The sequence below is a fragment of the Aegilops tauschii genome, chromosome 7, assembly GCF_002575655.3.
Source record: "Aegilops tauschii subsp. strangulata cultivar AL8/78 chromosome 7, Aet v6.0, whole genome shotgun sequence".
NCBI classification, from domain to species: Eukaryota; Viridiplantae; Streptophyta; class Magnoliopsida; order Poales; family Poaceae; genus Aegilops; species Aegilops tauschii.
In genome coordinates, this window is record NC_053041.3 from 292,604,261 (window position 1) to 292,619,162 (window position 14,902).

Consider the following 14,902-nt stretch of genomic DNA (forward strand, 5'->3'; position numbering starts at 1 on the left):
TCTGTTCATTCCAATTGTTTCCGTAGTGCATGACAATAATACATATTGAATTTGCTAATGATAGTAGTTTCAATCATATGCAAGCAAGTGGTCAGGTGCTAATAATAGTTACCTTTATAACATAACCATCTAGTCCAAGACCACTAAATTTTTACAACACGAATTGTGAAATGATGTGCTTATCAAAGAAAAAACCGAGGAGGCAAAAGTAAAATGGTTCTACCTGTCTTATAAAGAAAAGAATTCTACATGTCTTGTAACATGGATTATGAGCTTGTTCAATCAGGGAGTAGAACCAGCGGAAAGCACCATGCCTTGCAAATGAAAAATTAAGAATCAACACTCATGTAAGGTACAACTTCTGAGTGATGAATGCGAATCTTCAAGGTTCTCTTCGACCTCATCTAGCTGATCTGGTATAGGGAAAATAACTTAAAAATCATACTCTAGTGACCTTTGTCGGTTGTGTTTGCCTGCCGCCACAACCTATTCCCCTCCTTATCTTCAAGATCTGCCCAAACCAGTTTACCACATCCAATATAGCAACACCTGTGCAAAATTGAGATTGAGATGCCATCAGGAGTGATTGTTTGATGTAAGAAGGAAATTATACACAAAAGAGACAGCGATGTACGGGAAGCCGTTCTTCGAGGTCAAGGTTGGGAAGGGAGCACGGGAGGTCGCCATGGGGCTGATCCAGGGTGCTGGGAAGGGGGATGATTCACCGTAGTCGTTGCCCGATGCTCGCTCTGCCATCAGTCCTTCAAGTGCGGCTAGGGTTAGGGTTAAGCCGGGAGAAAGAAGGGTGTGCGGCTAGGGTTGGGCCGAGAGTGGGGCAGGAAGGGGCCTGAGCGATGGGAGGTTAGGAAGAGACGTCGCTGACCAGCGGCTCATCGATTCTTCCTTCGTGATGCTGAGATGGGCTTCAAAGGGAGTGGCCCAATCAACCACATGGCTTAGAAAATTCTTCCAAAGCAGCGTCCACTTAGGACAGTCAACCCACGAAGCAAGAAAAGTGACGTCTGAGGGCAGATCGAATGGCTAGAGATGACCTGAACACGAAATCCAACGGTCGAAAACGTTGAGGGCGTGAGAGAGCTCACTCTAGACTCGGTTTTACTGTCCTAAAAATGAGGAGGCATATATAATGCAAACGTTGGGCCTAATTTGGGGTGGGCTGCGGGGAGAAGCCATTGAGCCCATAAGCTTGGCTCGGGGCAGCCCAGGCGTGGAAACTGAGCGCTGACCTTTTTATGGCCCATGCGGAAGAAGTTTGAGTCACGGAGTTAATGAGAGATTGAACGGTGGGGAAAAAGTGATGACATGGCTGCACGAGAAGCCATAAAATAGGGTAGTGGAGTAGATATATAAGATCTGCAGTACAAGATTTACGAGATCCGTTTCGTTAGAGCCTTCGCGTTCTTGCAAAGAACTCTAAACCAATTTGCTCCAACACAACACCTTAAAAAACATTAGGACCTTTATACGTACCAACCTGTGGTTGGATGGTTAGAGGGACTGTGGTATCCCAGCCCAGTAGGGTTCAAATCCTGGTGCTCGCATTTATTACTGGATTTATTTCAGGATTTCTGACGATGCGCATTCAGTGGGAGGAGATGTTCCCGTCGACGACGAGGCGCCTACGGTGACTTCGTAAATCTCAAGATGATGTCGGCTCAGTCTTTCGGAGGTGCTCATAGGGGTAGGGTGTGCGTGTGTGCGTTCATAAGATGAGTGTATGCGCGTGTATATGAGCGCTTGTGTCTGTACTGATGTTAAAAATAAATAAATTAGGACCTTTATACGTACTAATTTTATTTATTTATTTATTTTATATACGTTCTTTTTACGGAAAAAATTTATTTTATAGAAGTATACGTTATGGTAGCACGAGGGCATCTCATCGACCTGACCGTCTTACCGGTTCCGACGCCCTACCCCCCTCTCGTAGCCCTCGTATAGCCCACTCTCTCCAGATCTCGCTCGTCTCCCCGGGTCCCGCCTCGCCGTCGGTAACGATGAACCGCCACCGCCGTGGCATCTTCGACGGCCTCCCGATTCCGGCCGACAAATCTGTAAGTCCCGAATACATCCCTCCATCCCGCCTGGAATTTATATGGAATTTGAAATTGGGGTCTGGCCGGGCGTGCGTGCGTGCAGTACCTGAAGGAAGGGCTGTCGCGGATCGACGAGGGATGGGCCGCGGCGCGGTTCGACTCGCTGCCGCACGTCGTGCACATCCTCACCTCGAAGGACCGCGATGGCGAGATCCAGTTCCTCAAGGAGCAGAGCGACCTCATCGAGGACGTCGTTGACGAGGTCGTCCACGCGTACCACCATGGTTTCAACAAGGCCATCCAGAACTACTCCCAGGTCCGTCCGCCCGTCCGCCACACCACCTGCGCATTCCTTCTCCCTGGCGGATTATTCATCCCCGTCCATTTTGGAGAGTGTAGTCGCCGTTGCATTTTATTTTTATCATTTTACGGTGTGGTGCCAGATCCTGCGGCTGTTCAGCGAGTCCGCCGAGAGCATCACCGGCCTCAAGGGGGAGATGGCAGAGGCCAAAAAGCTGCTTGGGAGGAAGAATCAGCACCTTGGGCAGCTATGGTACAGGTCCCTCACGCTGCGCCACGTGATCTCCCTGCTGGATCAGGTTGAGGATGTTGCCAAGGTCAGTGGGCACACTTCACCCGTTACAATTATGTACTACTCCCTCTGTCCCAAAATAAGTGTCTTAAGCTTAGTACAACTTTGTACTAGAGTTAGTACAAAGTTAAACTTATTTTGGGACGGAGGGAGTACTTGGCAGCAGCATTCCATTAAACGGAAGTTGGTAATTAGGCTCTGTCTGTATTCTGCAACCAGACGTTGATGATCAACACAAATGCAAAAAAAGGGACATTTGTGGGATGGAACAACAATATCATTTTTTAGTATGTGTTAGCCATTTTCTTTGCGTTGTTAAAAATCCGTATGCACTAGATGAGCCCAGCTGTTGCATACTCATGTTTGGTACATTTAATAATCATGCCAGGACAGTTTGTCTAATCTAGGAACGAAAAATCTTATAAACTGCTAGATGTGTGGGTTATGATATTCTGACAAAAAATATTGACCAATTACGAAAGGAAAAATGATCATAGTTCAGTAAGCTGCTTATCTATACTTACTAGCTAATTGCCTGTGCGTTGCAACGTGGGAAACATATTACGAGTGCCTCAATAGAGACGCCGTGAGTGCTTTTTTCCCCTTATGGCCCGTCCCACATCGACGTCCTCGGGGTAGGATCGCGTGGCAGAAAGTGAAGATGACGGAAAGGGAACGAGAGATTTTAGGAGGAGCCCACATAAATGACACTTTCCCTAAATTAAGGCAATCCTCGCTTGAGGTATTTAACTGCACTAAGCATGCTATAGTCAAAACCGGAAAAGAATGATGCTCTCCATAGTTAACGTGACCCTTCTGTCCAACACTAGATGATACTTTCCATAAATTAATAGATGTTGTTTTTTGTTTCAAGGGAATGAGTAGGACAAGGAAAGAAAAATATCGATTTGGTTCAGATTATTTCAAGTTACACTATATACGTTGGTTTTTGTTTTGTGCGGCATCGGTTGAGATTACCAAAAAAATCTACAGAAAACCAAGCGAGGATGGGGGAGGCAAGGCGAACCTACCAACTCCCCTTTAAAAGTAGAGATTACCAATAAAAGTACGAGTGTGTAGGGATACTAGTCACCTTAACCATCCATAAAATCTGGTCAACAATGTAAAGAAGGTGAAACTTTTCTTGCGGTTGCTAGTTAGTTTTAATTGTCTTTATTGCAAGAAGTGCTAACTAAGCCATGCAATTAACACCATAAAGTGATGAAATTAATCCCATGCTTTGTATTTCGTTTGATTTTGTCTGGCAAAATTAAAAGGGTAAATTTGATATATGCCACTATAAAGTTTCCAGTTTTGAAATATGCGATTTCTATTTTTTCATTTAGAAACATGCCACTACAAAGTTCACATGCTTTGACATATGCCATTGCATACCCTTTTGAAGGATTAGACACCCTAACATGTGTGTATTTCCTTTTGTATTTGGTACATGGACAAAGCTGCCCCTTGGCCAAGTCAACACCTGCCGCTCCTGCTTCCTTTTTCTCTCGTCTCTCAAATCTGCTCCCGCCACCGCCGCCGGCGGCGGCGCTACTCCCAGCCGCCACCTCCTCCAGTTCCTCATAGCTGCTGGTCCCGAGCGCTGCCCTCGCCCAACATCTCTATTCTGCACGCCTTGCTGTTCACCGCTCGTCGCTGGGCTTGGCACTAATGAAGGCCGAGAACAACGGCACAACGGCGATGCGCCTGGCCGCGAAGGGTAGCATGGACGTGTGCACGTCGCGTGCGGCTCCTCGCTGTTCATGGCTCGCCGCTGGTACTGGTGTTTGCGACGCTAACGACGGCGGCAGGCAGTGATGCGTGTTGGGCAAACAGATAGCCTGTAGCAATGTCCATTGTCCGGCAGATGCAGAACCTGAAGCCTGTAGCTACTGAAGCAAATTTGACAGCATCTACTTGTACTGGAATGCATTGCTTGCTGTTCCAATTAGGGTTAGCTATAGAAATGATGATGTATAGAAGTATATGATTAGCAGATGCAAAACCTGAAGTCTGTAGCAACATGAAGCAAAATTGACAGCACATGCTCGTACTGGAATGCATCAATTGGCAACTTGACTTAAATATCACACCACTTGGCCAAATAGCATCAGTTCACATCCTAAATTCCCCCAATTCTGGGCAAAATAACATTACACAAATCATGACCAGTTCAGAGAATCAATTGTCACGCGATGGTTTTGAAAGACAAAAACACAAATTACAAGCAACTACTACCTCTCTCTAATCAAATCATTCAACTTCCTTTTGGTTCCGACTTCTGTCCTCACTGTAATGGTTGCAGACCCATTTTCCTTTGTAGGTGTAGTACCCTTTGGCTTTCTCTTCCCACCCTTTGTTGGGGATTTACCTGTGCTTGTTTGAACTACTTTTTTCTTGCCATTTGATGGGGATTTAGCTGCTGCCTTTTTCTTGCCTTCAGCTGGAGTTTTAGTCGAGTTTGATACAATGTTCTTCTTGCCTTTTGCTTGAGAAGCTCCTTGAGTTGTGGATTTTGCTGCAACCTTCTTCCTGCGAAATTAGAAAATATGATCCAAATACACATGACAAGCTGAATGTAATTGGAAAAGATATGATCAAATCCTAATACCTTTTCGTGGCTGGTTGCACCTCTTTAGGGGCTGGATCCACCTCCTCACTTGCTTTTTGCTCTCCACCGTCTAGTCCTTGTTGCTCTCCATCATCGGGCTTTTCTTGTTTCTCTACATCATCTGGCTTTTCTTGCTTCCCATCATCTGGCTCTTCTTCCTCTTCATCGTCTAATTTAAAAGGAAGTTTGCAAGTTTTCTGATGATGACCAAATCCTTTACATCTCTTGCATTTAACTGTTCTTCTCATAGGTTCCATCCAACCTCTAATCCTCACCTTCCTAGGCCTACCAGGCACATTCTTCGTTTGTACAGGAGGGTGTACCTTAAATCCTAGATCAACTTCCGGCCACTCTGATTTATCTGTCATTGGTGCAATCACACCAGCATATGCAGCTTGGAACCTCTCCACAGAATAGCATTCATGGACAAAGTGGGTCTTGTGGGTCATGGGCAATTATCAGCTCACTAGGATCATCATCATCATCTATAGCCACCTCCCGAATATGCCCATCAACAACTGGTTCATCATCATCCAACATCTGAACAACAGGCACATTAACGGTCTTAGGCTCGACACTGTATATGTGCTCGTCGTCAACACCTACATACTCCTCTGGTAAGTCAAATGGATCAATGTCGTCTGTGTATTCAGTTTCTGAATTTGGCAGAGTTAGATTGTCTTGAGAAATATCTTCATGTGCTACTGTAGATGGGTCATTTTGAGTGGTCTCATTCTGAATTGTTTCATCATTTTGAGCAAGAACATTAGAAACTTTCACAACAAGCTCTATGATCCTCTCTGATAGATGCATGTCAAACATAGCAGGAAGTTGGGAGTCATGGTTTAGACACACAGATTCACGCTTGCTCCTGTCGGAATACCAAACTTGAGCCCTCTGATTAACCCCAAAGTTAAGAACACCAGCTAAATCGGATATCATAGCATCCAGAGTCAACGACTTGCGGTCGACAACCCATTTCAACACTCTGCCCTTGAAGTAAGATTTCAAGCCCGGTGGATGGTTAGTGCTAAACGATTCAACTTTAAGATCCAACGCAAACAAATCTGGCTGTCCAGACCTACAGAGCAAGAATGAATAATTCCAAAAAAATTGTCACACACACACAAATTTCAACTAAAGTAATTAACAAATTGCTGCAGGAGAGGATTAGCAAACTCACAAGGAAGGGGGAATGGGGCTGGATTCTTCCATGCTCCACACGTGGAGTTGCGGGAATCAAATGCTCCTCCCACCACCACCATCACCACTGGTTACCTCCATGTTGCTCGTCTAGGTTTACAGAGAGGATACGAGCAGGGGCGTTGGTCAGGACTCATGAGAGTTGGGCGCGGCTGCGGGGGTAAAAAATGGAGGAGGAGGAGGAGGCCAGGTGCAGCGAATCAAGGTGCGGCGGCCGGGAGCAGCGGAGGCGCGGCGGCGGGAGTGGAGGCTCAGTGGCCGGGAGCAGGGGCGAGGAGACAGAGAAAGACAATAGGAAAAGGGGATCGGGGCTGTTCTTTCTTTTTTTTTGATCTGATGAATCGCTGGTGTCGTTGAGTTGACCAAGGGGTACTTTTGTCCATGTACAAATTATGAAGAGGTATACATACATATTATGATGTCTAATCCTCCAAAAGGGTATGCAATGGCATATTTCAAAGCATGTGAACTCTGTAGTGGCATGTTTCTAAATCAAAAAATAGTAATGTCATATTTCAAAACCGGAAACTTTATAGTGGCATATATCAAATTTTCCCAAATTAAAACCCCTCACAATAATGGCCTCCTCTATCTCTCTCGACAGACGGATGCTCTTCCCTTTCTCTGTCTGCTCAATGGCACGCTTTAGTGCCAATTTAGGAAAATTAATATTATCAGCGAGGCTGATTCCGGAGGAGCTATTTTTTTGTCAATCGTGTATCATTCTTCCAAGCATCTGTCGGGTGGTTATTTCATCGGTGGCTAATTCAACATGTGTAGGATAACGTTGCAAAAAGCGTGCATTGCATGTGTAGGATAGTGCTATGTCGAAAATGCTGCAAAATCTTCTTGCCTACCATTATCTTAAGACGTCCCAAGAAACTAATCTTGAAGTCACATGCCCTGTGACATATTTGGATGCGTTTGAACTTTAGTCAGAATTGTATGATTGAAGTCTCAACGAGAATAATCGAAGCTATTATTTCATGTACCCTTCATATGTGTTTTTACTGTTTTATTTAAACATCTGGAACATAAATCCCGGTGATTTTTTCTTGTATGTAAAAAATTGTGTCTTCGTGGTGGTTTGCTTCTCCTTCATCCTTACCTCGAATAATTATCAGTGACTGGATGAGACTGGTCTGTAATTCTTTGTTGGCAGTTTCTTTCGAATCGTTAGCTGAAGTGTAGAAAGGAGGTTGAAGTAAACCTGTATTGTTCGACACAAATCATGTGAAAGTCACAATTCCTTGCTGTTTTTGCCTTTGAAATGAAATGTTTGCTTAATGCATCAATCATTTGGTCCAGTCAAAATTTCATAGTGGAGAGATTTTAAGCAATATTTCCTTATAGGATACTGGAGTATGTATCTAATTTCTAGCTTTTACAGTGTACATTCCTAAGTGCTCATTTCAGCCTTAGCATGTTTTATGTCCCAACTACCAAGAGTTTATTTCCGTATTAAGTTACTGAATCTCTGCAGGTTCCTGCTCGGATTGAAAACTTGATGGCAGAGAAGCAGCTATACGCCGCAGTGCAGTTGCATGTTCAGTCAATGCTGATGCTAGAGCGGGAAGGCCTTCAAGCGGTTAGTCTTAACATGCAAGTACTTCTGTAACAGGCCAGTGTACTTATTTGCAATATGCCTGCTGCAATTTACAATGTCTGCATCATGTGCTAGTTTATCAGAATATGCACTTCCGGTCGGTAACACATAAAAGTGCAGTTCCATTTGGTGATGTATGAGAGATCAATAAGTTTATCTTTTATATGCCTGTTGGTCTGGTCACCCTCTTAATACACTCTGTACTTCAAAATAGCTCTTTATCCTATGATGACACATTCTTTCTTTCATCTTAGCATTTTCACATATTGACAAAATTTTAAAGGTAGGTGCTCTTCAAGATGTTCGATCTGATCTAACAAAGCTGCGTGGTGCACTGTTCTACAAAATTTTGGAAGAGCTGCATTGCCACCTATACAACAATGGTGAATATAGGTACATTTCCTGTCCTCAATTCCTTTTGGCTTGTTTTGATTATTCCCCATTTTTTCTGTAGCCATCTTATGTCTTATAACTATTTTACAATCACATTTTTACACGCACTTTACTATGACAGTGTGAACACCAGTGAGTAAGTTGTGTTTGAGAATCTTTATTTTGATTTTGACTTCTCGGTAACTCTTTTGGCAATGATCACCATACGTGTCAACTGATTCTCGATTCAAATTCTGTCATTGATCATCAGCTCTTCATCTGTATTTTTTTTATGTTCCAGCTTGGTGACTTTAAGCATGGTTGACAGTGAGGACATACCAACTTCTGGAGCCACTGGTCGCTTAGTAAACAGCATGCAGCCTCTGTCCAGGAGAACAATGTCTATTAAAGGTGAAAATCACTTTAGTGGACCAGCTACTGCAGATGGGATAACAAAAACTAGTTCTGTTGGATGGTATGTTCCATTCCCTATGCTTATTCCAAGTTATGATGGAGCTAATGATATCCTTGCATCTCATAACGTAAAAAACTAGATTGTGGTAATTCCATCCTTGTGCTCAAAAGTTTTGATGCATTATATATCATATAGCTATCATAAATGATAAGTTGCCGAATACCTGCAAGACGTGAACAATTATACGCTTCAGAGTAATGTCCGTCAAATTCATTAATTATTTCCTCGAATCAGTTCTATTTATGTTTAGTGAATCTACCAGAACTGCACATGTAAACAGTAAAATAGGTATACGGAGTTGCTAAGCTACTGTGTTATCCTTGTTGAGTTGTTTCAGTGAAATATATTACTATGTTAGCCATTTCTTGTCGTTTGCATCTGTATCAAATAGTCAGAAGGTCATTGTTTATGTATGGAATAAACTAATTAGTACTTGTTATCTAATTTTTGATTTTTTTTGTTTACATATTTTCAGTTCTTCATTTGATGGCCCAGACGATGATAGTAGCTTAGGTGGTGGGTGTGGTCGGAAGGATTCCAAAAGTTTCTCTTGTGAAATTCCGATTTTCCTTTCTTGCGCTACACCAGACGAGTTCCTTGTATGGCTTATTCTCTGTACATTGTGGGTTAACATTATTTTGGGGTCAAATTACCTGAGTTATTTATTTATTTTTAATGCTGCTTTAGGAATCAATGAGAAAGGCAGATGCTCCCCTCAATGTGAAATACTTAAGAACATTGGTGCAATGCTTATCCATGCTTCGAAAGGTTGCAGCTGCTGGAGCTGTGATATGGTATTTACATTCTATTTTGTTTTATATATTTGTCACACTGAGTAAGCTTTGCATCTATTAGACATTAGTTTTTGTTTTGAGCAGACTGGATAAATATCCTTCTTCCTAAGAAGAAGGAATCCTTATTTGGTGCTAAATTCAGGGAAAGATCATAAGATTGAAGTTCATAGCTGTACCCTGTTTTGCCCAATTTTTGAGAACAACTGTTTATATTCTTACGAAAAATGGAGATATTTGGGGAAAATAAGGCTAGTACCCCCCCCCCCTCTAATAGTGCGTAGGCAATAATACTGAAGAAAGTGTTGTCTGCTAATGTTATAACTACAAGTTAATTCGATAAATGCCATTGACAACTCTTTGAAATTGAAGAGTAGGTGGAGGACATACGAGCCAGGCTAGGGCTGGCAGCAAATCTAGTTAGGGTTTTGGTCCTAGTTAATTAAGGAAGTAATAATCACTTATGGAAAGTCCTAGTTGTGCGGTACTGGAATCATTCAGTATTAGGAAAGCGTAAGTCGTTTTCTATTTGGAGTTTGCAAGGCAAACCTCTACATAAGGAGGCAGCCACATGAAGTCTAGGTAGGGAGAATTAATAACGTTCCACTCCCTTCTTTCCTCTATCTAGCGAGCATGGGGCTCAAATACCAACGGATGCGCTGGAGGCGAACTTCGATGAGAATAGCCCCACCCGGTTGCTTTGTCCCATGCCCTCGCAGACGCAAACACATGCCATGGATGTGGGGATGCAGGTGGTGGGCGTGGCACCGCCGGCCGCCATCGGTGGACGTGGGGAAGCCGGACGCGTATGTGGTGACGCTGTCCGACAACGGTGCAGAGAACGTGGCCATGTATGCAGTGACGTTGCCCGCCGTCGGTGGACACGGAGAAGCAGGGCACAACCCCTTACCTCTGTCCACCATGCTCCTGACCGTTCCGGTGGCGCTGCCTCCACCACCTTTCTCCCCGCATCTATCTCATCGAAGGCAGACAAGGGTGCTTGATACGAGAAGATTGGGATCGATTTGGATTTTTCGTACAGAAGAAAGAAGCGCGTGCACCTTTTTCCCTTCGATCTGGAGATGTGTTCTTTTTGAGAGGAAAGGGAGGCGATGCGCCCGTGGTGTTGCGGAAGGTTATTTTGGTCGAGAGAAGTGTTTATGGAGTAATACGCACCACAAACTGGAATATTCCTAAAAAACTTATACGCACTAGATATTCGAATGGAGGGAGTAGTTTCCTCTCTTGTCTCTATACCTTGTTACCCTTTGCTACCATCGACAACTTCTCCCCGCTGGAAGCTCTCCGGTCCTATAACCCATCTAGGTCACGGAATAGCCCTACGAAGCAAGGGCTCTTCCAATTTGGTATAAGCCTCCATGTTTGGTCCTGGGGAAAAGGCCCATGACCACCAAGTGAACCAAGACGTTTCGCTCGAAGCTGTTGCACCTTGGGTGCAAGCCCTTGCAACCATCTAGCAGCACGGGTGAGCACTTGTAGCCACCCGGGAGCAGCTTCCCTACATGTTCACTCGGATGGTGGATGGTGAAGTACGAGATCCGGCCTTCCCCAACACTATACAACATGCTAGCCTCGCAGCCACGGGCATCATGGGCCAAGCCTGTAACACCTCCTCCACCTCTTGCATGGCTTGCCACCTAGATCAGACGCTTTTCCTACGCCACCAACCATTACCATTTGCTACCCCCACACTTACCCACCACCAATTAATGCCCGTTGCTCAATTCATTACCACACCTTACTCTGTTACCCACATGTCGAACCTGCCTCTATTCTGGTGCTGGCCAAGTTTGCTATATTGGAGTTTCCCCTGTTTGATGGCAAAGAAGATCCTCTCGTTTGGCTGATTCAATGTGATGTGGCTTGTGTCCTTCCATGTGACGTGTGATGCCCACCTTTGGTACTACTAGTACACGGAAGCGAAGGACGGCCTCCATGGGACTTGTTCAAGAAGCTCTGCACCACAAAATTTGGTCCACCCTAACAAGAAGCTGGGTGCGGTCTCTTGTTGCCCGTTCGACCAGTCAGTCGTCTGCTACAGCTAATGCTTCTCCCACCTTCCGCACTCCGTCGCCTCCACAACTGGATGGAACAGGAGTTGAGTTGTTCATGATGGGGGCCCGAGCCCATACACACCTACTTGGAACACTCCTATCCAACTGGTCTGGATGAGGTGATCAGCCTCACAGTTGCTTAGTGCTTGCTTATGAGCGCACTCACCCTACGGCTACCCTTACCCCTCAAGCTTGCTCTTCCTGCAGAGCATTCACATGCCCGTATGCACCCCATGGCCAAGTCAGGTCTAGGGGCACCTAGCAACTTCTATGACACCTACCATGACATCTTCATCTTTTGACTGAATTCGTCCACAGAGATTGCCGAACGCTGCAAGCAAGACCTTTGTTTCAGTTGCGATGACTAGTTTGCGCCTGGTCATCGTTGTGCTCACTGATCAACTCTTCAACATTGAGGTCTTCGACTTGTATGTTGACACCAATGACTTTATCGAGGAGTATGTTGAAGAGTTCCATGTGTCTGGCCACACATGTCAAGGCACTTACAGGTTTATGGAGCATTCAGGCGAAAGGTGAGGCGACGCCTTAGAAATACTTCCATTAGGAGATTTAACAGCTAGCATTATAAAAAATGTACATTGGAGTATAACTTTCCTTCGGCCATAACCCATACTCCCAAGCTGGATCATTGGATGTAGCTCTTCTCCTAGGGTCATTGAACCGATCATGATCTGTACCAGCCACAAGATCCATCACAGCAGTCACACTTGGCTAAAGCAGCAACACCAAGAGAAGGGCCATCGGCCGCGAGAGGAAAGAAAAGAGCCAGTCAGCTGAGCAACCAGATTAAACATGGGGACGGAGAGAAGTGATGGTGGGGTTACGACCTTGTGGGTGGAGAAGCAGATTTGTGAGTAAACATGCCGAGGAGGAGCCACCAGATGCAGATGAGAAAAAGCAAAGGTGGGGAAGAAAAGGCGGGGAGAAGTGAGAGAGAGAGGACAAGAGAGAAGCCACACCTTGTAGTTGCTGGGGAGTCCTCCGTGCCTACGCCAGATGATGGGGAGACTTGTGAGGAGGCCGTCGGATCTTCACTCTTTATTTGTCTGCCGCTGCCAAGATCCATGGAGAGAGCCATCCCTCCCAAGCGTAGACTGTACACTGGTTTTATTCTCTCCCCCTTCTCTCTTATCGTTTTGCGCGTGAGACATCTGTTTCCCCCGCGAGACATTGGCTCCCGCTTGGAGCTCTGCTCACCCTGCCCGAGAAGCCCCCACGACGTCTGATTTGGTCCAAACCGTTGCCTTGCGCACCTAGTCCGACGCTCGAGATACCTCAGTGCTTAAGGTGCCTTTCGAAGTTGTTAAAGGCGAGTCCGATGATGGCAGGGCACCTTGACGCCAAATCATCTTCGCCTAAGCGACGTCTTATTAACAATGGACACCGCACAATTGGACGTGTCTATCGGGAAATCTACTTACACTACACTTATGGACATGGGATCAACACAATTTCTTTGATGAAGGTACCTTGGCACGAGTAAGCTTATCCGCTATTGCTCTGCCCAGTTTTAGGGTAATGTGGCCAACGGTTACCAGGTGGCTAGTAAAGGTGTTCACCGTGTGGCAAGGTTTTTAAGGCGTCGGGCGTGGTCCCAGCCCATGGCGTCCAGGCTCGCAATATGTTTGGCCTGTGGCGGGAGAGAGAGAGAGAGAGAGAAGGCGGCCATGGCGGGGAAAATTAGCCGCGAACCTCGTCCTCTCCGGCGGCTACCTCGTCCTCTCCGGTGGCTGAGGACGGAGAGTCGAGGAGTCCGTGGTGGATGAGGTGTGACAGGGAGAGGGAGGAGAGGACCAACACGACCTGGGGAGGTGGGGGAGCACCGGCCAGCCATGGTCGAGGTGGTCGGTGTCGCCGGTGTAGAGGGAGGGTGTGCAGGCCGGCTGGATCGAGGGGCGGAGGGGCGCCTGGGTCTGGATCGTGAGGAGAGGGAGATATTTGGGGTGGGGGAGAGAGATATCGACAAGATGCAGGGGGTGGCGGCGCGATGCTAGGTCAGGGCCTTTCCCTGGCTCGATATGAGCCTAAAGGGCTGAAACATATACTGCTAGGGAAATAAGCATGATGCCCCTTATACAACGGGGTATATACACAGTGCACTATATACATCTAATAGTAGTCGTGTACAACTCATACAGATTCCAGATTTAGATTATGCCTATGAAGTTGTGATTTAATTTGCTATCATTCACCATAAGGTTGTGTCTATGATGTCGCCACACCATACGCCATAAGCGCTATAATGTTGTGAAGGGGGTCGGTCGCCATAAAACGCGTTACGCCATAAAAACATTGCCGTGCGGGGCCCCTACTCATTGGGGATCAACAATTCATGGCAGATTGCTTCGCAATTCTGTTAGGTGGCTTTGACATCGATCTTGGTGTTGGTTGGTTGCTAAACTTAGACCAAAATTATAGGACTTTGATAACATTGCAGGGTCCTTCAATTGTGGAGGTTTTCATGTGACATGGACAGGCCGGTCCATGCCACATTCTATGGCCACACACGCTTTGATGCGTGCTGAATTTGAGGATATTTTTCCCACACCCTCCTTCACATTGCGACGCCCGAAGTTGATTTTTGCAGTGGCATTTTTTGATTTCGATGAGTTTGCACTAGCTTTATCAAATTAACTCTCTCTCTCTATACATATAGCTTTATTAATTCTAAATTGGTGGTTTGGAGAAAAGAAATTCAGTGCTGTTTAGATTATTATAGGTTACATGTTCGTGTTTGTAACTATTTGTATTTTTGTTACAGCCAAAGAGTTCGCCCGACAATTCATGATGTTATAACTTCAAAGATTAAATCATATGCTAGAGAGGCTTCAAAGTCTAATATAGATAAAGTTGCAAAAAGAACGGCATCGGATCTGTCACATTCACATGGAGCTGTCACCTGTTATCAACTACCTAAACAGAAAAAGAAGAATGAGGCATCGACATTGGCAACACAACTTGTTGCTAGTCCCATCTCTCCAGTTATGGCACCCACAGGAGATGCTCAGCATGCAGCTAGTCAGCTTCTTGGTTCAATATTCGAGTGTCTAGTAGGCATACTTGGTAAGCGCTCAGCTCAGTTTCTTGCACTTTCAAAGC

The 14,902-nt window shown here is 45.4% G+C and overlaps 1 protein-coding gene across 1 annotated transcript in view; it reads left to right on the plus strand.

Moving 5' to 3' along the window:
• The first annotated feature begins 1,897 nt into the window (after positions 1-1,897).
• LOC109763773 (exocyst complex component SEC8) overlaps positions 1,898-14,902 on the plus strand; it is a 50,284-nt gene continuing 37,279 nt past the window's right edge. Inside the window, exons 1-9 of the mRNA XM_020322629.3 lie at positions 1,898-2,075; positions 2,161-2,373; positions 2,501-2,674; positions 7,947-8,051; positions 8,353-8,462; positions 8,743-8,916; positions 9,392-9,515; positions 9,604-9,710; positions 14,565-14,866. Coding sequence (XP_020178218.3) covers positions 2,019-2,075; positions 2,161-2,373; positions 2,501-2,674; positions 7,947-8,051; positions 8,353-8,462; positions 8,743-8,916; positions 9,392-9,515; positions 9,604-9,710; positions 14,565-14,866 — 1,366 coding nt within the window. The 5' untranslated portion in view covers positions 1,898-2,018. The remainder of the gene's footprint in view (positions 2,076-2,160; positions 2,374-2,500; positions 2,675-7,946; positions 8,052-8,352; positions 8,463-8,742; positions 8,917-9,391; positions 9,516-9,603; positions 9,711-14,564; positions 14,867-14,902) is intronic.